This window comes from Littorina saxatilis, linkage group LG2 (genome assembly GCF_037325665.1).
Source record: "Littorina saxatilis isolate snail1 linkage group LG2, US_GU_Lsax_2.0, whole genome shotgun sequence".
In the NCBI taxonomy this organism is placed as follows: Eukaryota; Metazoa; Mollusca; class Gastropoda; order Littorinimorpha; family Littorinidae; genus Littorina; species Littorina saxatilis.
Genome location: NC_090246.1, coordinates 103744432 through 103766379, shown reverse-complemented (window position 1 = coordinate 103766379; position 21948 = coordinate 103744432). Strand labels below are relative to the sequence as shown.

At 45.1% G+C, this 21948-nt stretch overlaps 1 protein-coding gene and 2 long non-coding RNA genes across 3 annotated transcripts in view; all 3 read left to right on the top strand.

The window, feature by feature from the left end:
- The window catches only part of LOC138960414 (nephrocystin-3-like), a 59230-nt gene that overhangs the window by 31167 nt on the left and 6115 nt on the right, over positions 1–21948 (top strand). Inside the window, exons 22-25 of the mRNA XM_070332322.1 lie at positions 889–1022; positions 15956–16127; positions 17196–17264; positions 19392–19517. Coding sequence (XP_070188423.1) covers positions 889–1022; positions 15956–16127; positions 17196–17264; positions 19392–19517 — 501 coding nt within the window. The remainder of the gene's footprint in view (positions 1–888; positions 1023–15955; positions 16128–17195; positions 17265–19391; positions 19518–21948) is intronic.
- Positions 7586–8783, top strand: LOC138960413 (uncharacterized). The gene is made up of 2 exons (XR_011453969.1): positions 7586–7893; positions 8178–8783. It is a non-coding gene; the product is annotated as an uncharacterized lncRNA (long non-coding RNA).
- LOC138960412 (uncharacterized) lies at positions 9339–13857 on the top strand. The gene is made up of 2 exons (XR_011453968.1): positions 9339–12967; positions 13252–13857. It is a non-coding gene; the product is annotated as an uncharacterized lncRNA (long non-coding RNA).

Below are 21948 nucleotides of genomic sequence, written 5' to 3'. Positions count from 1 at the left end.
TGGAACAGACACTTTCACACATTCATTCGAGGAGTAATAAAACAGAGCAGAGATTTGCATTGCGTGTACAAAATCAGCGAGCAGCTGCCATTTGCAATGCTATTCTTGTGCATTCTTTTGATTAGTATCACCCCTGAGTTGCAATTTGGTTAATTCACACGGCGAACGCTGAAGAAGAAGAAGAAAGTTAATTCACAGAAAGTTAAAAAAAATGCTCAAAACAGTATACTGCAAATTGAAAAACAAATATTGTCCCCCCACAGGGTCACCGCAAGATAGACCCAGAAGAACTACAGATTAACGATTCAAATATTGTCCCTCTACAGGGTACAAGATAGACCCAGAAGAACTACAGATTAACGATTCAAATATTGTCCCCCCACAGGGTCACCACAAGATAGACCCAGAAGAACTACAGATTAACGATTCAAATATTGTCCCCCCACAGGGTCACCACAAGATAGACCCAGAAGAACTACAGATTAACGATTCAAATATTGTCCCTCTACAGGGTCACCACAAGATAGACCCAGAAGAACTACAGATTAACGATTCAAATATTGTCCCTCTACAGGGTCACCACAAGATAGACCCAGAAGAACTACAGATTAACGATTCAAATATTGTCCCTCTACAGGGTCACCACAAGATAGACCCAGAAGAACTACAGATTAACGATTCAAATATTGTCCCCCCACAGGGTCACCACAAGATGGACCCAGAAGAACTACAGATTAACGATTCAAATATTGTCCCTCTACAGGGTCACCACAAGATAGACCCAGAAGAACTACAGATTAACGATTCAAATATTGTCCCTCTACAGGGTCACCACAAGATAGACCCAGAAGAACTACAGATTAACGATTCAAATATTGTCCCCCACAGGGTCACCACAAGATAGACCCGTTACAAAGGCGAGCTCTGCAGCTGGAGGAGCTAGCCATGGGGCCGGACTCTGCTGACCTGGCGCGCACGCTCAACGAACTGGGCGTGCTCTACTACCTGCAGAACAACGTTGAGTGAGTGCATGGAACAGGGGAATTAGATCTTAGATGGATCTTGGCGCGGTAGCTTTAATTGCTATTACAGTGGTATATGCGATGTGAGAACCATCTGATGAGACGACACCTTCCAAAGAAAGGACACCTTCCATTTGTTATCTTGACAAAAACATACCTTTCATGCAAGGCCACCTGCGGTGTAAGGATGCATCTGGCTGGTCCCAAGGCTGTCTCTTCATAAGGCTGTCCTTTCATAAGGCTGTCCTTTCATAAGGGTGTCCTTTAATCACAGAGGCCAGTCTCCTTACAGCAGTCACGAGAACATGTGAACATGTTTTGGATTGTGAGTGTGAGAGCATGTCACCTGCATGCCCACATACCTCTTGCACACACACATCCACACATATACTCTCCCAAAAGAGAAACTTGACACAGGTAAACATTGATTTTTTTCAAATATGTTAGAGGAAAGCACCAAAATTCAGTTTGAAGTTTGTCAGTTACATTGTTGCTAACCACTAAACCACGAAAAGAACATCATTGAACCGAGACTTTACTGGGTGGTCGCCCTTTTATTGAATTGCAAAAATGTTGTCTGCACGAAAATCACGTGCATGGCGCCGTGATGTTTTTGCCTCTGTCTGAGCCTCGAGTGGCAGAGATGAGAAAGCCATATCAACGGCAATTCTGTGACACTCCCTGCGCCTGCAATTTAGGTGCGGAAAATGCCACGACCGACGGAAGCCCAGTGCCATAATGCTATTGTCAGGTTGCAAGCAGGTGCAACCAATGAAGATGTTGCAAGGCATGTTGGTGTGTCCCAACAAACTGTGTGTACCTTGGTTTACCTTTGTCAAGTTTCTTTTTTGGGAGAATATATATAAATGCACACTTGGTGTTATATGATAAAATTCCTCTTGTTCTGCTGCTTTCTTAATAGCTAGTGTATGTGTGTGTCATTGTCTAACTTCTAACCAGGTGAAGCTCTAGATCAAGCTCGCAAGTCCGATGTGAAGGTATACCCACAGCAGTAAGAAAACATTTATTTCAAATGTAATCAAAATGAGGGATAGAAAACCTGATGTGTGTTTTCACCATGTGCATGATGCACTTGTGGACTTGTGGCCTTTGATTGGGTGTGTCGTGAATTAGTCTGGTGAAAGTGACATCCCATACTGAAAGAAGAGTGATCATTTTGAGATTCACTTAGTGTGACGATGTCACGTTTCAATATATCACTCAAGGTGATATATGAACCGGTTAATTACTACTAATTAACTAACCACACCACGATCCACTCTCGCAGGCATACAATTAAATAGAGTCAACAAAAGTATAAGTTTCAGACGCCTGTTTATGTATAAACTCTCCACCTCCCTCGAGCCTTCACTCAAAATATGTTCCTTTTACGTTCTCAACACGTAAAAAACCAGTGTTCACTGACAAAATGCCAGTACTATGTAGAAAATTATAGTAACACGCTGAACCCGTGTAAATACAGTCGAAATGAGAATGTTCTGTTCGAAAAGCTCTAGTTCGTGCAGGTGTCACACACCCCACGTTGTCACTACTCCAATGAAATCATAGATACGAAAAGACAACGGTGGTCAACGGGGTGCGTACGACATGGTGCACTTAGCTTTATCTCTGCTGCTGCTGCTTAGCCGGTATGCTGGTTAGTCGGTTCGCTGGTTAGCCGGTCCGCTGGTTAGCCGGTTCGCTGGTTAGCCGGTCCGCTGGTTAGCCGGTCTCCTGGTTAGCCGGTCTGCTGGTTAGCCGGTCCGCTGGTTAGCCTGTCTCCTGGTTAGCCGGTCTCCTGGTTAGCGTAGCCTCAACAGTTCCCGCCAGAGTCAGCCGTGCCGATGTTACGGGAACGTAACGAACGAACGAAACGAACGAACGAAGGAAGGCTGCAAACAGAAAGCATCGGTGCACTAAACATGTCAGCTACCCCTCACCCACCACCTTAAAACATGTCATCTTTAAATATCTCATCGAGCACGTGGGCCTGCACAAAACTGACTTTTTACAACAACAAAACAGCCATTTTCCGTCCTTCTCTCCCTATCTGCAAAAACCATATACAGATTAGTATTTTAGCGTCACAGAGAGTAAATTATGCGCTAACCTGGAAAGAACAACAGAGAGTATTTCATTCCACAACACAGACTCATCAACAGCGTTAAATAATGATTTATTACCTCAAAAGCCTATGATTGTAACTCTCAATGGAAGCAAAGTCCGCCTCCTCCCTGGAACAGTCTCTGTTCGTCAACAGTGACCCAAAACGTCCAGAACCCCTTGTCGAATCCTTATGCGAAAGCCATCGCCGACGAAGGAAATGTGACGACTTGTCCTCAGCAAAATACGTGGCAGAGGAAAGGAATAACTTGTGGAAGTTCCCCTAGAGTGCCGAATATGATACTCGGTGAAAAACCATCATACTCTAGTGACTGTGTGTTAGGTCCTTCCCCTTCTGCCGCTGGGTGTCAAGTGTGTCGTCCTTGAGTCTCTGACAGACCACCTAGCCAAATACACGTGACTGACCTTGTCACCAAACCAGTCCAGCTATACACAGTTTTGCCTCCCCAAGCAGGAAAAAGACACGAGAAACTCAATCCCTGAAAATCCCGTGCGCGCTGTCAGCGAAAAAAACCGTCAGCCCTATGACAGCAGAAACCTGCACTGTGAAGCTCGTGCGTTTCAAACCATCCGTGCTCGGGAGCACTGTCAGCAAAAACTCTGCTGTGTCCAATATCACGCACAGGCGCTTTCTATCATACATTGACCCAGAACAGGCACTCCACTGAGTGACGCTTTCTTGGTCTCTGTCACCCGATCGTGACACACCCCCCCTCTTCAAGACGAAACCTCGGTTTCGCTCACAGTCATGTTCTCCTCTACAGCCCGAGAGAGAAAGTCAGCTCCAACATTGTTGGCGCCCGGAATGACGCGTACCGTGAATTGGTACGGTTGGAGAATCAACGCCCAGCGCATAAGTCTGGCGTTTGCCAACCTTGCAACCTGAAGATATTGCAGAGGTTGATGGTCTGTTTCCAGACAGAAAGGTCGTCCTCAAGAACGAGCAACCCCTCGTTTCACCCCTGATGACTGCAACCTTCTCTGTCTTCTTGTCTTTGTTCTTCTGGTCTTTGTTCTTCTCCCCGTAGGCTGTCCTCTCTATGTAGGCGCGCAGCAGGTTGGCGTGGTACAGGCGTGCTTTCCCGTGCATGACGATCCTGTAGTCGTTCTGGCCCGCTTTCGCTGTCACCTCAAAAGGTCCTTGCCACTGCAGTTGTAGCTTGTTGTGTTTGACAGGTAAAAGTAGCAACACCCGTTCTCCAATCTTGAAGCTGCGCGGCCGTGCCTTGCGGTCGAATCCTCGCGCGTAACGCTGTGCTGCTCTTCCCAGGTTCTCTTGAGCCAGTTTGCAGGTCTCTTCAATCCTGTTCCTGAGTTCTACGATGTAGGTCGCTGTCGTCTGCACCTCCTCGTCAGCTTCTTCGTCCGTCCAAGCTTGACGCAGGATAGCCATGGGACCGCGTACCTGTCTGCCGTACAACAACTCAAATGGGGAAAAACCCAAGCTCTCCTGAGGAACCTCGCGGTATGCAAAAAGCAATGCTGGGATGTACCTGTCCCACGTGCGTGGTTTCTCCTGAGCTAGTTTCCTCAGCATGGTCTTCAAGGTGCCATTGAACCTTTCCACCAGTCCGTTGCACTGAGCATGGTAAGGAGTGGTGAAGTGCTGCTCCAGTGATAGCAGTCGTGCTGCCTCCGCCATCACTCCTCCCGTGAACTGCGTGCCTCTGTCGGTGAGTACCTCTGATGGAATTCCCAGCCGGGACCACATAGTAACCAGAGCCTCAGCTACTCGCGTGGCTTCAATCGATTTCAGAGGGATCGCCTCTGGGTATCGAGTAGCGTAGTCCACCATGGTCAAAATGTATCTGTTTCCGTCCTCAGACGCAGGCAAGATGGGCCCGATGATGTCCACTGCCACCCGACGAAAGGGTTCGTCGATGAGCGGCATCTTCTCTAAGGGGACCTTCCTCACCCTTCCTTTGGCAACCACCTTCTGGCACTTATCGCAGGACGCACAGAAACGTCGGACATCCGTGCAGATGCCTGGCCAGTAAAAGTGGCGCCAGACACGATCCGTGGTCTTCTTGGTACCAAGATGACCTCCCAGAATCGAGTCGTGTGCCGTTGCCATGACACCCTCGCGAAACTCGCGAGGCACGACAACCTGTTTGAATGTACCTTCTTGGTTGCTGAACTCACGGTAGAGCAACTTCTTGTCCCTGAGGAACTTTGACCTCCCATGCTTCCCGCTCAGCTTCACCTTCCCCGACTTCGCGTGCTCCCGAGGAGTAGCTAAGGTCGGGTCAGAATCCTGAGCCTTCGCGAGAAGCGCGGGGGTCACGTTCCCCAGGGCAGCTCGTGCAGCAGGTAGGGGTTTGAGAGGTTTGTCCTCTCGCTCCGCCTGTGCCCGCGTGAGCACTGAAATGACGTCGGGAGACCGATAAACGGGAACCTCCCTGGTGACGCCGTCCACAAACTGAACCCGGTTTCCAATGAGCAGGTCGCATGGAGGATCGTCCATGACGACGGCCACAATGGTCCCCGTGAACAACGGGGTTACGACCTTGATCACTGCCGTGTTCAAGTCGTAAGCGTGAGATGCCTCGGCCATTCTCACCCTGATGCTGTCTCCTGTGTAGGCCATAGCTGGAACTAGACTCGCCCGAACCACTATCATGTCTGCCCCTGTGTCCCGCAGACCTTCGCCCTTCACTCCGTTAACGTAGACGTTGCAGTGGGGCTGGAAATGTTTCCTGGAGCACGGAACGCAGAGTTGTGGGATGGTGCATGAGCTCGTGACGTCCCTGAACTCCTCACTGCCAACGAAGTGAACGCCCTTCTGGTCAGCCTGTCTCTTGTGGCAGTCCTTCTTCACGTGGCCCCGCTTGTTGCAGTAGTAACACTGGATGTCAGTTCTGGAACTCGATCCCTTGTGTCCCTGATCGTCCTTCCCGTCCTTGGGTCCTGAAGAACCCGAATTTCCCGTTTTTCCTGGCCGTGAGCCTGAAGATTTGCCGGAGATCGCCTGGGCGTCCTCGTGCACTCTGATCCAGTCGGCTGCCTCCTGAGTAGTCTTGGGCTGGTGCTCCTGCACGAAGGTCACCACCTCAGGTCGCAGGCTGGACATCAGTTGTTCCATGACTATGAGGTCGGCAAGGTCGTTGACGGTCCAGTCCTTTTCGGCCATCTCCACCCAGCGCCGCAGGTAGAGGTTAAGGCGTGCCACAAACTGATGACTCAGCTCGCCGCTCAGTCTCTTGCTGTTACGCAGACGTCGTCTGTAGGCTTCAGCAGTCAGGTTAAAGCGCTGGAGTAACGCCTTCTTAAGTGCCTGATAGTCTCTCGCCTCGTCGTCCTCCAAAGCGTTGTAGAGCTGCAATGCGCGTCCCTTTAAGCAGGTGCTAAGGCGGCTAGCCCACGTGGCCTCTTCCCACTTCTGGTCAGATGCAATGCGCTCAAACCGGCGTAAAAAGTCGTCGAGCTCGTCCTTGTCATCGTCGAACGTCGGCAGTCTCGTACGGTCGGCAACAAACGTCGGCGCGCTAGCCTGAGTGAGCGTACCCTTCTCGGCCTGTAGCCTAGCTAGCTCTAGCTGGTGATCGCGATCCGCCTGTTCCTTCCGGTCTAGTCTGTCACGTTCGTCTTTCTTTTCCTGTCTGTCAAGTTCGGCCTGTCGTTCCTGTCTCTCAAGCTCGTCTTTCTTATCCTGTCGGTCACGTTCGGCCTGTCGTTCTCTTTCTTGTCTGTCCAGTTCGTCCTTCTTTTCCTGTCTGTCTCGTTCGTCTTTCTCTTTCTTGTCCTGTCTGTCACGTTCGGCCTGTCGTTCTTGTCTGTCAAGCTCTTCTTTTCTCGTCTGTCGCTCTATGTCTTCCCTACGTTCCAGCTCCTTGCGTTTAAGCAAACTACGCGCTCTAACGCGTGCGTCACGCTCTGTCTGTTCCTCACTGCCAGGAGTCTCGAAAGTTATTCTCCTCGTCGGAGATCCCCCTGTAGCCATGGTTAGTTTTAGCAAAGCTTTATCACAAAAGTAAGTCTAACGCAGCTATAGCTAGAATACGCGGTGACGAAAGCGGTGGATACAAAAATCCAGCAACCGGAAAATGCAGAAGAAAAATCCAAACGGTGTAGAACAAATCGCGTAGCCTACTTTATGGCTGCTTTCTGCGGTGAAACAAAGTGTTTCCCACAGCCGTGGCCTACTTTATCGGCTGCTTTTTGCGGTGAAACAGAGTGTTTCCCACAGCCTTGGTTAGGACAGAAGTCCTCGGACCCTTCCCCCCCAAAATTCCAACAAAGTCAAAATATGGAGAAAAATCCAAGTAAAACAAGACGGTAGAAAATGTAACCTGTTACGGAATGCGAAACAACAATGTAGAGAAAACTGAGTAAAACGAATAACAAATCCGCTAACCCCGCTCAGCTCTCTGCAACGGAAAACTCTGAACGTACAACAACAAAGATTCACAAACAAAGGAAAGGGAGATAATCACAGTGTGACAAACGGATTTGCACATAGTGTATATTGGAGTTATGTGACTCAGGTGTACAGAATTTATGGGCCACGAACTTTGAGTGGACACCGTACAGTGACGTCACTGACGCATTGCAGTAGTGTCGGTGACCAATCAGAGCAGAGTATAGACCGAGGGGGCGCTGTAAAGATAATACAGGCTCAGAGCTTTGCAGACTGTCGACAGGAGCAGACGTGTCTCCCAGTTGTAAAGTTGCTCACCGGGCGCTAGAGGTCCTTTGGAGACTCGTGTCGCGGTTACTGAATCAGTAGATTCAGCTGCTGTGTTTACAGGTATTTATTGAATTGATATTTTACTCGGAGATATTATTTTGCTCGGAAATATTGACTTGAGAAATGACCGGGAGAGTCATGTGTGAATTAACTGAAAAACGTGCGCGGTTGTCAGCCATTGTGGAAAATGGAATGTTTACATGTTTTTCGGAAATGAATTCGCTTATGAGTTAGCGGGTGTATATACTGTAACCGCATAAGATAGTTGACGGTAATGATAAAGAACGTTATAAAAGTTTATTCAAGTATGGAGACTTATGGTAGTTTAAACTTGTGTTTTTTAGCACCCCGGGCCGAGTGGGTTCCGGAGATATCCCGGGCTGAGAGCAGTCGCGGAAGCGGGAACGAGACGGGAGGTTCTGCCCTCATGCTCCAGCCGAGGGCTGTGGAGACGCTGGAGGGAAAGACAGCGTGAAGCGCTGCGTAACGGGAACCCCGTCCCATTCCACCACACGAGACAGTTGTGTGGGTGGGGTGAAGCAGTGTGTGCCACTGTATACTGTGAGTACGACTGAGAGAATTTAACCAGCGTGATAGCTGCACAGATACGTTTCCCGAGTGAATAACCACGAGACGTCGAGCGTCGTGGGGTTTGTTATCTGTGTATAACAGAACTGAATAGTAACAGAAGAATTGTTTGAGACAGTGTCTTCGTGTGTTTTGAGACAGACGGGCTTTCACGGAACAAAGCCTCAAGTATTATACGTGTGTGCACGAGAACTGTATATTGCATGACATAATAACATGTATGTAATTTTGTCATGTTTGATTTCTGTATGTTGACAGAAATAGGACTTTCATGTTGAGCGAAAGTGATCTGTAGAATGGATGTAGAATAATATGTTTATGTTGTGATTGAATACTTTAATAGAGGTGCAGGGGCAAAGGGCTTTGCTGTGTTCTTGTCTTTGTGCCTGGTTGGAGTGTTGTGTGTGTGTGTGTGTGAAGAACAGTTATTAGTAAACAGAGAGTAGCACGCGCAATTTTGATAGGAATAGATAGACATACATACAGACATACACATCGAAATTCCGGCCGTAACATTTGGTGACCCCGATTACTCTGTGTTAGTTATAAATTCATAGTTGTTTCCCTGCTTTGCTAAATTTAATTTTGTCCCCTGTGTTGGATTTTCAGAACTTTTTGGCAGTAGGTCACGCAGAGATTTTTCAGATTGAATAGTTGTGACGTTCATGTCTTGTGTTGTTTTGTTACCGTCTCCAGTTTTACGGTAGTGCTTATTGTATAGTTCTAAGCACTGAGGGATTAGCTTCATTTTTCTTCCTGTGGGGTCTGTCATTTCTCTTTCCTTGCTCTTTTCTGTGCTTTCAATTTTGTAAAATATTTAGAACATTTTTTTTCTTCTTTCTGCTTTGGAATAGGGATCTATCTGTTGTTTATTGCCCTTTGCCTTTGTAAAGTTGTTTAACTGTGGTTAATTTTTGTTCTTTTTGACTTTGTAATTTTCTAATTTGATCTTGGAATTTTTTATTTTGTGTGATTAATTAGGTTTATTGATTTTGTGGCATTGCTTTTGTTGATTTGTTGTAAATAATTAAGGTAATTAGTTGTGGTATTTTGATATAGACTTTAATTAGATTTAAGTTTTAGTTTACTTTTGATTTGTTATTTGTTATGGTAGTAGATTGAGTACTTTGAATTTTTTTTGTTGGTTTAATTTAGTCTGCTGTTTGGTGATTGTGTCACTTTAATATTTTTTTTTTGGAATTTGTTTTATTTGCCTCCAACTACATTTTTTTGTTGTTGACTTGTTGATCTAAATTAAGTTAATCTCATTAGTACAGTTGTTTTAAGCTACTATTTACAACTTTAAATTTGTTTTAGTTTAATATAGAGTGTTTTAATTCATAAATTTTGTTGGTATTTTGTTTTTCCTTTGCTTCCAACTGCGTTTTCTTTAGTTGGACTTCACTTATTTTGGCTTTGATTTTCTGATTTAGTACTTAGTTGTTCATTAGTTTTAAGTCTTTACTTGTGTTGCATTTTGAACTTTGAATTTTTCCTCCTATTTGTGGTTTGGGGTTGTTGTTTTGTTTGTGCTTGTATATATGTTTTGAACCAAGATTCGTTTTTGACTTCATTAACTGAGTATCTGACTTTAATTAAAATTGTTGGATATTGTTGCGTGAGATTTACGCAAAAACGTGTGTGGATATGGTCTTGTATTGACTATTGGGTTTGGTGCCAGATTTTGTTGTGGTACTTGACAGATTTCAAGTAGATTACTTGAACTTGCATTATTGTTTGAAACTTTTTCAAAACTTTTCTCTAAACTTGGACATATTTTGGTGTGATTTTGAAAGTTCAAAACTTACACAATGGAGAGCGAAGATGATTATGATGCGTTGTTTGAAAAGTTTGTAAAACAGGCAGAGACTTTGGGTCTGGCTGCCGATAAACGTGAGAAATACGTGAAAGAGAGTTTTGATCGTTTGGAGAGAAAACGAGAAAAAGATGAAAAGCAAAAAGAAAGGGAAATTGAAGGAAGTCGAAGACAAAAAGAAATGGAAAGAGAAAAAGAAAGAGAAGATAGACAAATGCAAAAAGAAGAAAGACAAATGCAAAAAGAAAGGGAAGAAAGAGAACACCAGTTGAAACAAAGAGAACTTGAGATTAGGCAGGCTGAACTTAGTGCTGGGTCGTGTACACCGCAAAATGTTCGGAATTCTCACATTAATGTAGGTGCTCGCCCTGTTTACCCCAGACTCCCTGCATTCAGAGAACAGCAAGATGATATTGACTCATACTTGTTCCGATTTGAGACTCATGCAAAATCTCTGGGATGGGAAGAGACAAGGTGGATCACGTACTTGTCTGCTCTTTTAGAGGGCAATGCATTAAACCTATACCATAGCCTTGCTGCTGCTGGTGAACTAACATACCAATCTTTGAAAGAGAACTTGCTGAAGACATTTCAGTGCACATCTGAAAATGTTAGACAAAAACTCAGATATAGTAAACCAAGAGAAAATGAACCGTTCCAAACTTTTGGAATTGAGTTGCGACGATTGTTTGATCGTTGGGTTGCGCTGTCTGAGATCACCACTGATGTTGATGGTTTAAGAAACTTGATTCTGACAGAACAATTCCTTGAAAGTGTATCAGCCGACGTAGCAACTTTCATTCGAGAAAGAGGTCTTGTTCAACTTGATGATATGGTCACAGCTGCCGAGAATTACCGTTTATCACGGAAGTCAGGGTCTACTATTTTCTCAGCTGCTTCCTGTGTTCAGGAAGATTATGTTGGCGCTGCTTTTGCACATGGTGATAATCACGAGGGTGTTCAGGAGTTACCGCGGGTTGGTTCTGGTTTTGCTAAGCGGAGTGATAACCAGAATGAAGAGAGTTCTGGAAAGGTGACGTCTGACGCTCAGACATATCCACATGAGGGTGCATATAAAACACGTAGAAGTAGACGCAGACGTGCACATGGTAAGAGAGTTCGTTCACCCCGAGAGGACGACACTTGTTTTCTGTGTTGGGAAAAAGGTCATTGGTGTGAAGAGTGTCCATTGCGGATAAATCCTGTAAATCCTTGCTGGGCTTGTGGTTTAGGCGGCCATAAATTGAAATCGTGTCCGATGGCTAAATTTCTAGAAGAGAGGGAGTCAGGAAATGCAGTTGTTCGGGAGGTCGTTCCTCCAGTCGTTCCTCCAGTTAAGAAAGTTGTGGAAAGTTTGAAGTTGGAACATGGTAGTGTCAACGAGAGAGAATGTACAGTCCTTCGAGACACGGGTTCAACGATGTCTGGAGTGCGTAGAGGATTGGTGTCAAAAGACCAGTTTGTCAGTGGTAACGTCACTTGTAAGACATTTGGTGGGGAGGTCCTTACTTATCCTCAGGCGAAAGTTAAAGTTGAAACACCTTATGTGTCGGGAGAGATGGTTTGCTGTGTTCTGAATGATCCTGTGGCTGATTTGATCATAGGCAACATTCCGGGGATTTCAGGTAGTGCAGACTGTTTTCCTGATGTTGAGGGGGTTACAGCTAGTACAAATCGTGCGCAGGAAAGAAGAAACCCTCCTAGAAAACCTGTGATTCTGACTCCAGATCAGAAGGTTCCGTTTTTGAATCAGGACTTGGCAGTTGTTCGAGAAGAACTCAGTCAGTTGCGTGCTGAACTGAACAGATTAAAACGTGGTTTTTCACTGCCTGCGAGTGGAAAGAGTAGGTCGATTGAGACTACTGCTGCTGTACGCCATGGTGGCAATCGCAGAAAGAGGTCAAGAAAATGGTTTGCTTGATTTTGACTACTTGCTTGTTTAGCATCAGGAACATAAGTCGTAGTACTATGTTGGAAGAGTCGTAGACTCAAGATATGAAAATTGAAGATGCTAAAGAAAGACATTACATGTTTGAGCTGGAAAGCAACATGACTGGAAATTGTGAGTTAATAGAAAAACTCAGTGAAATCTTCCAAGAGAAGGAAGAAGTACTTTATCGGACATAAAGTAGTGTTGTTAAACATATGTGACAGTAAATTGTGCATGCCTTGGATGACAAAATTGTGCATGCCTTGGATGACAATGAATTGTGTATACCAGCGGTGTCGTTTTGAGCTTGTTTGAATAGCTGTTAGTGGATTAGAAAGTTTGTTTCTAATGTCAGGTGCGACAATTTTGATCCCTAGAGGAAACTGGTATGAAGATTGCAGTTCAGTAAAGTAGTTACCCTCTTTTGCCTATTATCCTTAAGAAAAAATAACCTCGGTCGGTCATTTTTTTCTGGGAGGAGGGGGTAATGTGACAAACGGATTTGCACATAGTGTATATTGGAGTTATGTGACTCAGGTGTACAGAATTTATGGGCCACGAACTTTGAGTGGACACCGTACAGTGACGTCACTGACGCATTGCAGTAGTGTCGGTGACCAATCAGAGCAGAGTATAGACCGAGGGGGCGCTGTAAAGATAATACAGGCTCAGAGCTTTGCAGACTGTCGACAGGAGCAGACGTGTCTCCCAGTTGTAAAGTTGCTCACCGGGCGCTAGAGGTCCTTTGGAGACTCGTGTCGCGGTTACTGAATCAGTAGATTCAGCTGCTGTGTTTACAGGTATTTATTGAATTGATATTTTACTCGGAGATATTATTTTGCTCGGAAATATTGACTTGAGAAATGACCGGGAGAGTCATGTGTGAATTAACTGAAAAACGTGCGCGGTTGTCAGCCATTGTGGAAAATGGAATGTTTACATGTTTTTCGGAAATGAATTCGCTTATGAGTTAGCGGGTGTATATACTGTAACCGCATAAGATAGTTGACGGTAGTGATAAAGAACGTTATAAAAGTTTATTCAAGTATGGAGACTTATGGTAGTTTAAACTTGTGTTTTTTAGCACCCCGGGCCGAGTGGGTTCCGGAGATATCCCGGGCTGAGAGCAGTCGCGGAAGCGGGAACGAGACGGGAGGTTCTGCCCTCATGCTCCAGCCGAGGGCTGTGGAGACGCTGGAGGGAAAGACAGCGTGAAGCGCTGCGTAACGGGAACCCCGTCCCATTCCACCACACGAGACAGTTGTGTGGGTGGGGTGAAGCAGTGTGTGCCACTGTATACTGTGAGTACGACTGAGAGAATTTAACCAGCGTGATAGCTGCACAGATACGTTTCCCGAGTGAATAACCACGAGACGTCGAGCGTCGTGGGGTTTGTTATCTGTGTATAACAGAACTGAATAGTAACAGAAGAATTGTTTGAGACAGTGTCTTCGTGTGTTTTGAGACAGACGGGCTTTCACGGAACAAAGCCTCAAGTATTATACGTGTGTGCACGAGAACTGTATATTGCATGACATAATAACATGTATGTAATTTTGTCATGTTTGATTTCTGTATGTTGACAGAAATAGGACTTTCATGTTGAGCGAAAGTGATCTGTAGAATGGATGTAGAATAATATGTTTATGTTGTGATTGAATACTTTAATAGAGGTGCAGGGGCAAAGGGCTTTGCTGTGTTCTTGTCTTTGTGCCTGGTTGGAGTGTTGTGTGTGTGTGTGTGTGAAGAACAGTTATTAGTAAACAGAGAGTAGCACGCGCAATTTTGATAGGAATAGATAGACATACATACAGACATACACATCGAAATTCCGGCCGTAACACACAGTTAGCGCATACAATAACTCACAAATTACAATTTACATTTCCTGCAAGATGTGAATCGCTTAAGGTGTGGTATATGATCAAAACTATACAAAAAAGGGTAGCACCAAGCAGAAAATAAGTCGAGCACTGACGAGATTATCTGCTCTTAGTTCTCCTTAATTGGTGGGTCTTTATCAGTTGGAAATTAACTGAGTAAATCCCGGCTTGGCCCCCACGTGTCACGTTTCAATATATCACTCAAGGTGATATATGAACCGGTTAATTACTACTAATTAACTAACCACACCACGATCCACTCTCGCAGGCATACAATTAAATAGAGTCAACAAAAGTATAAGTTTCAGACGCCTGTTTATGTATAAACTCTCCACCTCCCTCGAGCCTTCACTCAAAATATGTTCCTTTTACGTTCTCAACACGTAAAAAACCAGTGTTCACTGACAAAATGCCAGTACTATGTAGAAAATTATAGTAACACGCTGAACCCGTGTAAATACAGTCGAAATGAGAATGTTCTGTTCGAAAAGCTCTAGTTCGTGCAGGTGTCACACACCCCACGTTGTCACTACTCCAATGAAATCATAGATACGAAAAGACAACGGTGGTCAACGGGGTGCGTACGACATGGTGCACTTAGCTTTATCTCTGCTGCTGCTGCTTAGCCGGTATGCTGGTTAGTCGGTTCGCTGGTTAGCCGGTCCGCTGGTTAGCCGGTTCGCTGGTTAGCCGGTTCGCTGGTTAGCCGGTCCGCTGGTTAGCCGGTTCGCTGGTTAGCCGGTCCGCTGGTTAGCCGGTCTCCTGGTTAGCCGGTCTCCTGGTTAGCGTAGCCTCAACAGTTCCCGCCAGAGTCAGCCGTGCCGATGTTACGGGAACGTAACGAACGAACGAAACGAACGAACGAAGGAAGGCTGCAAACAGAAAGCATCGGTGCACTAAACATGTCAGCTACCCCTCACCCACCACCTTAAAACATGTCATCTTTAAATATCTCATCGAGCACGTGGGCCTGCACAAAACTGACTTTTTACAACAACAAAACAGCCATTTTCCGTCCTTCTCTCCCTATCTGCAAAAACCATATACAGATTAGTATTTTAGCGTCACAGAGAGTAAATTATGCGCTAACCTGGAAAGAACAACAGAGAGTATTTCATTCCACAACACAGACTCATCAACAGCGTTAAATAATGATTTATTACCTCAAAAGCCTATGATTGTAACTCTCAATGGAAGCAAAGTCCGCCTCCTCCCTGGAACAGTCTCTGTTCGTCAACAGTGACCCAAAACGTCCAGAACCCCTTGTCGAATCCTTATGCGAAAGCCATCGCCGACGAAGGAAATGTGACGACTTGTCCTCAGCAAAATACGTGGCAGAGGAAAGGAATAACTTGTGGAAGTTCCCCTAGAGTGCCGAATATGATACCCGGTGAAAAACCATCATACTCTAGTGACTGTGTGTTAGGTCCTTCCCCTTCTGCCGCTGGGTGTCAAGTGTGTCGTCCTTGAGTCTCTGACAGACCACCTAGCCAAATACACGTGACTGACCTTGTCACCAAACCAGTCCAGCTATACACAGTTTTGCCTCCCCAAGCAGGAAAAAAGACACGAGAAACTCAATCCCTGAAAATCCCGTGCGCGCTGTCAGCGAAAAAAACCGTCAGCCCTATGACAGCAGAAACCTGCACTGTGAAGCTCGTGCGTTTCAAAACATCCGTGCTCGGGAGCACTGTCAGCAAAAACTCTGCTGTGTCCAATATCACGCACAGGCGCTTTCTATCATACATTGACCCAGAACAGGCACTCCACTGAGTGACGCTTTCTTGGTCTCTGTCACCCGATCGTGACAGACGACGAACATCACGTAGGGCTATTAGGGGAGATTGCACATGTAATTGGTTTAAACCTAACCAGGTTGTCATTGTAGATATATTTTGATTTCAGAACAGCGGAGTCATTCTTCAAGCGGTCACTAGAAATGAGGGAGTCAGTGCTGAGTCCTGACCATGCAGACATCGCTCAGTCGCTCAACAATCTGGCTGCTCTGTACAATGACCGCAAACAGTACGACAAGGCGGAGCCGCTGTATGAAAGAGCTCTCAAAATACGCAGCAAGGTTTGTATTTTTCAAAAAACCAAACAGACATCCCTGTGTGTGTGTATGTGTCTTTCTGCGTTTGTGTGCTCCAATGCTTGTGTGAACAGGATTGCATGCATCTTTCAGTATGTGTTCATGGACATGTGTTTGCCTTTGTGGCTGTTATATTGTTTTTGAGAATAGGAAGCATATATTTGGTTCTGTGGCTGTTATATTGTTGTAGAGAATGGGAAGCATATATTTGGTTTTGTGGCTGTTATATTGTTGTTGAGAATGGGAAGCATATATTTGGTTCTGTGGCTGTTATATTGTTGTTGAGAATGGGAAGCATATATTTGGTTCTGTGGCTGTTATATTGTTGTTGAGAATGGGGAGCATATATTTGGTTCTGTGGCTGTTATATTGTTTTTGAGAATGGGAAGCATATATTTGGTTCTGTGGCTGTTATATTGTTTTTGAGAATGGGAAGCATATATTTGGTTCTGTGGCTGTTATATTGTTGTTGAGAATGGGGAGCATATATTTGGTTCTGTGGCTGTTATATTGTTGTTGAGAATGGGAAGCATATATTTGGTTCTGTGGCTGTTATATTGTTGTTGAGAATGGGAAGCATATATTTGGTTCTGTGGCTGTTATATTGTTGTTGAGAATGGGAAGCATATATTTGGTTCTGTGGCTGTTATATTGTTGTTGAGAATGGGAAGCATATATTTGGTTCTGTGGCTGTTATATTGTTGTTGAGAATGGGAAGCATATATTTGGTTCTGTGGCTGTTATATTGTTGTTGAGAATGGGAAGCATATATTTGGTTCTGTGGCTGTTATATTGTTGTTGAGAATGGGAAGCATATATTTGGTTCTGTGGCTGTTATATTGTTGTTGAGAATGGGAAGCATATATTTGGTTCTGTGGCTGTTATATTGTTGTTGAGAATGGGAAGCATATATTTGGTTCTGTGGCTGTTATATTGTTGTTGAGAATGGGAAGCATATATTTGGTTCTGTGGCTGTTATATTGTTGTTGAGAATGGGAAGCATATATTTGGTTCTGTGCTGTGTTATACTCAAACTGTCTCCTCTTTTTTTAGCATTCGAGTGCTGACAGCCCAGGTGTGGCAGCTGTGATCAAACATCTGGCCATGCTGTACAAGAAACAGGTGAGTGGATGACTTCTCTTACGTTTCCCATGTGATATCTGCATGTGTGTTTCTGGAAAGCTGTGATCAAACATCTGGCCATGTTGTACAAGAAACAGGTGAGTGGATGACTTCTCTTACGTTTCCCATGTGATATCTGCATGTGTGTTTCTGGAAAGCTCACAGTGATCAAACATCTGGCCATGCTGTACAAGAAACAGGTGAGTGGATGACTTCTCTTACGTTTCCCATGTGATATCTGTGTATTTCTGGAAAGCTAGCCACATATTTCTGTGAAGCAGTATGTCTTTCAAAACTGAATTACCTACTCGCATTACACAAACATATGCGCACACATACATACACACACAAACAGTGTAGATGTGTTATCCTTCAGAAGCCAAGCTCACCAACTTCCTGTACACTAATGTTGTGGTAGCATGCAAGAATATAATATAGCCTCCAGCTTATCAAGATTGGGAAATGGTTTGTTCTGGTGAAATTACCATTCCTGCAGCATAAGGCCAGTTGGGAAATGGTTTGTTGTGATGAAATTACCATTCCTGCAGCATAATGCCATAGGCGTAGGCGTAGATAAAAATGTCCACCAAAATACCCGTGTGACCTGGAATAATAGGCCGTGAAAGGTGGATGCAGCGCCTAAAGGCAGTCGATCTACTGGCCGATGTGAATGCGTGATATATTGTGTAAAAAATTCCATCTCACACGGCATTAATAGGTAACATGCGCCTTGAGTCGCCTTGTGTGGTGAGATACGTGCGCGATATAAATCCTCGTAAATAAATAAATAAAATAAAAAATTCCTGCAGCATAAGGCCAGTTGGGAAATGGTTTGTTGTGATGAAATTACCATTCCTGCAGCATAATGCCAGTTGGGTAATGGTTTGTTGTGATGAAATTACCATTCCTGCAGCATAATGCCAGTTGGGTAATGGTTTGTTGTGATGAAATTACCATTCCTGCAGCATAATGCCAGTTGGGTAATGGTTTGTTGTGATGAAATTACCATTCCTGCAGCATAATGCCAGTTGGGTAATGGTTTGTTGTGATGAAATTACCATTCCTGCAGCATAATGCCAGTTGGGTAATGGTTTGTTGTGATGAAATTACCATTCCTGCAGCATAATGCCAGTTGGGAAATGGTTTGTTGTGATGAAATTACCATTCCTGCAGCATAATGCCAGTTGGGTAATGGTTTATTGTGATGAAATTACCATTCCTGCAGCATAATGCCAGTTGGGTAATGGTTTGTTGTGATGAAATTACCATTCCTGCAGCATAAGGCCAGTTGGGTAATGGTTTGTTGTGATGAAATTACCATTCCTGCAGCATAATGCCAGTTGGGAAATGGTTTGTTCTGATGAAATTACCATTCCTGCAGCATAATGCCAGTTGGGAAATGGTTTGTTGTGATGAAATTACCATTCCTGCAGCATAATGCCAGTTGGGAAATGGTTTGTTGTGATGAAATTACCATTCCTGCAGCATAATGCCAGTTGGGTAATGGTTTATTGTGATGAAATTACCATTCCTGCAGCATAATGCCAGTTGGGTAATGGTTTATTGTGATGAAATTACCATTCCTGCAGCATAATGCCAGTTGGGTAATGGTTTGTTGTGATGAAATTACCATTCCTGCAGCATAATGCCAGTTGGGAAATGGTTTGTTGTGATGAAATTACCATTCCTGCAGCATAATGCCAGTTGGGAAATGGTTTGTTGTGATGAAATTACCATTCCTGCAGCATAAGGCCAGTTGGGAAATGGTTTGTTGTGATGAAATTACCATTCCTGCAGCATAATGCCAGTTGGGTAATGGTTTGTTGTGATGAAATTACCATTCCTGCAGCATAAGGCCAGTTGGGAAATGGTTTATTGTGATGAAATTACCATTCCTGCAGCATAATGCCAGTTGGGAAATGGTTTGTTGTGATGAAATTACCATTCCTGCAGCATAATGCCAGTTGGGAAATGGTTTGTTGTGATGAAATTACCATTCCTGCAGCATAATGCCAGTTGGGAAATGGTTTGTTGTGATGAAATTACCATTCCTGCAGCATAAGGCCAGTTCCATGGGTAGCAGGTTAATTGTTGGAGCACTCATATTTTCTGTACTCCTTGTTGCAGGGTAAACTGGACAAGGCGGAACCACTGTATGTGCAGGCAGTGGAGATACGAGAGAAGGCTTTTGGTCCGCTTCACCCATCAGTGGCCACGGCTTTGGTCAGCTTGGCTGTTCTCTACTCACAGCAGGTAAGCTGGACAACATTATTTCAGTGTGATAGTTAGGTACAGAAACTCCAATGACGTTGAGTGCATTTGATTATCTATTGAATGTTTTAGACGTTGTATGTAGGTAGAGATAATTTGCATCTCACTCCATCTATACACTGGAGGTCTGAATTCCAATGAGTATGTGTTAATTTCTCTGTTTGTCTGTCTGTCTGTCTTGCTGCCTTTATTTATGGCTGTCTAGCTCTGCATCTATCTCTGTGTGTATGCGTCAGAGAGAGAGAGAGAGAGAGAGAGAGAGAGAGAGAGACAGAGACAGAGACAGAGAGAGAGAGACAGAGAGAGAGAGAGAGAGAGAGAGGAAGAGAAGAGACAGAGAAAGAGAAGAGAGACAGAGTGTGTGTGAGAAAAAGAAACAATGAGGGAGATAGATGGTGCCTGTGTGTGTGTGCTTTAGATGGTGCCTGTGTGTGTGTGCTTTAGATGGTGCCTGTGTGTGTGTTCTTTAGATGGTGCCTGTGTGTGTGTGCTTTAGAGGGTGCCTGTGTGTGTGTGTGCTTTAGATGGTGTCTGTGTGTGTGTGCTTTAGATGGTGCCTGTGTGTGTGTGCTTTAGATGGTGCCTGTGTGTGTGTGCTTTAGATGGTGCCTGTTTGTGTGTGCTTTAGATGGTGCCTGTTTGTGTGTGCTTTAGATGGTGCCTGTGTGTGTGTGCTTTAGATGGTGCCTGTGTGTGTGTGCTTTAGATGGTGCCTGTGTGTGTGTGCTTTAGATGGTGCCTGTGTGTGTGTGCTTTAGATGGTGCCTGTGTGTGTGTGCTTTAGATGGTGCCTGTGTGTGTGTGCTTTAGAGGGTGCCTGTGTGTGTGTGCTTTAGATGGTGCCTGTGTGTGTGTGCTTTAGATGGTGCCTGTGTGTGTGTGCTTTAGATGGTGCCTGTGTGTGTGTGCTTTTGATGGTGCCTGTTTGTGTGTGCTTTAGATGGTGCCTGTGTGTGTGTGCTTTAGATGGTGCCTGTGTGTGTGTGCTTTAGATGGTGCCTGTGTGTGTGTGCTTTAGATGGTGCCTGTGTGTGTGTTCTTTAGATGGTGCCTGTGTGTGTGTTCTTTAGATGGTGCCTGTTTGTGTGTGCTTTAGATGGTGCCTGTGTGTGTGTGCTTTAGATGGTGCCTGTGTGTGTGCTTTAGATGGTGCCTGTGTGTGTGTGCTTTAGATGGTGCCTGTGTGTGTGTGCTTTAGAGGGTGCCTGTGTGTGTGTGCTTTAGGATGGTGCCTGTGTGTGTGTGCTTTAGATGGTGCCTGTGTGTGTGTGCTTTAGATGGTGCCTGTGTGTGTGTGCTTTAGATGGTGCCTGTTTGTGTGTGCTTTAGATGGTGCCTGTGTGTGTGTGCTTTAGATGGTGCCTGTGTGTGTGTGCTTTTGATGGTGCCTGTGTGTGTGTGCTTTTGATGGTGCCTGTGTGTGTGTGCTTTAGATGGTGCCTGTGTGTGTGTGCTTTAGATGGTGCCTGTTTGTGTGTGCTTTAGATGGTGCCTGTGTGTGTGTGCTTTAGATGGTACCTGTGTGTGTGCTTTAGATGGTGCCTGTGTGTGTGTGCTTTAGATGGTGCCTGTGTGTGTGTGCTTTAGATGGTACCTGTGTGTGTGTGCTTTAGATGGTACCTGTGTGTGTGTGCTTTAGATGGTGCCTGTGTGTGTGTGCTTTAGATGGTACCTGTGTGTGTGTGCTTTAGATGGTACCTGTGTGTGTGTGCTTTAGATGGTGCCTGTGTGTGTGCTTTAGATGGTGCCTGTGTGTGTGTGCTTTAGATGGTGCCTGTGTGTGTGTGCTTTAGATGGTGCCTGTGTGTGTGTGCTTTAGATGGTGCCTGTGTGTGTGTGCTTTAGATGGTGCCTGTGTGTGTGTGCTTTAGATGGTACCTGTGTGTGTGCTTTAGATGGTGCCTGTGTGTGTGTGCTTTAGAGGGTGCCTGTGTGTGTGTGCTTTAGAGGGTGCCTGTGTGTGTGTGCTTTAGATGGTGTCTGTGTGTGTGTGCTTTAGATGGTGCCTGTGTATGTGTGCTTTAGAGGGTGCCTGTGTGTGTGTGCTTTAGATGGTGCCTGTGTGTGTGTGCTTTAGATGGTACCTGTGTGTGTGCTTTAGATGGTGCCTGTGTGTGTGCTTTAGAGGGTGCCTGTGTGTGTGTGCTTTAGATGGTGCCTGTGTGTGTGTGCTTTTGATGGTGCCTGTGTGTGTGTGCTTTAGATGGTGCCTGTGTGTGTGTGCTTTAGATGGTGCCTGTGTGTGTATGCTTTAGATGGTGCCAGTGTGTGTGTGCTTTAGATGGTGCCTGTGTGTGTGCTTTAGATGGTACCTGTGTGTGTGTGCTTTAGATGGTGCCTGTGTGTGTATGCTTTAGATGGTGCCGGTGTGTGTGTGCTTTAGAGGGTGCCTGTGTGTGTGTGCTTTAGATGG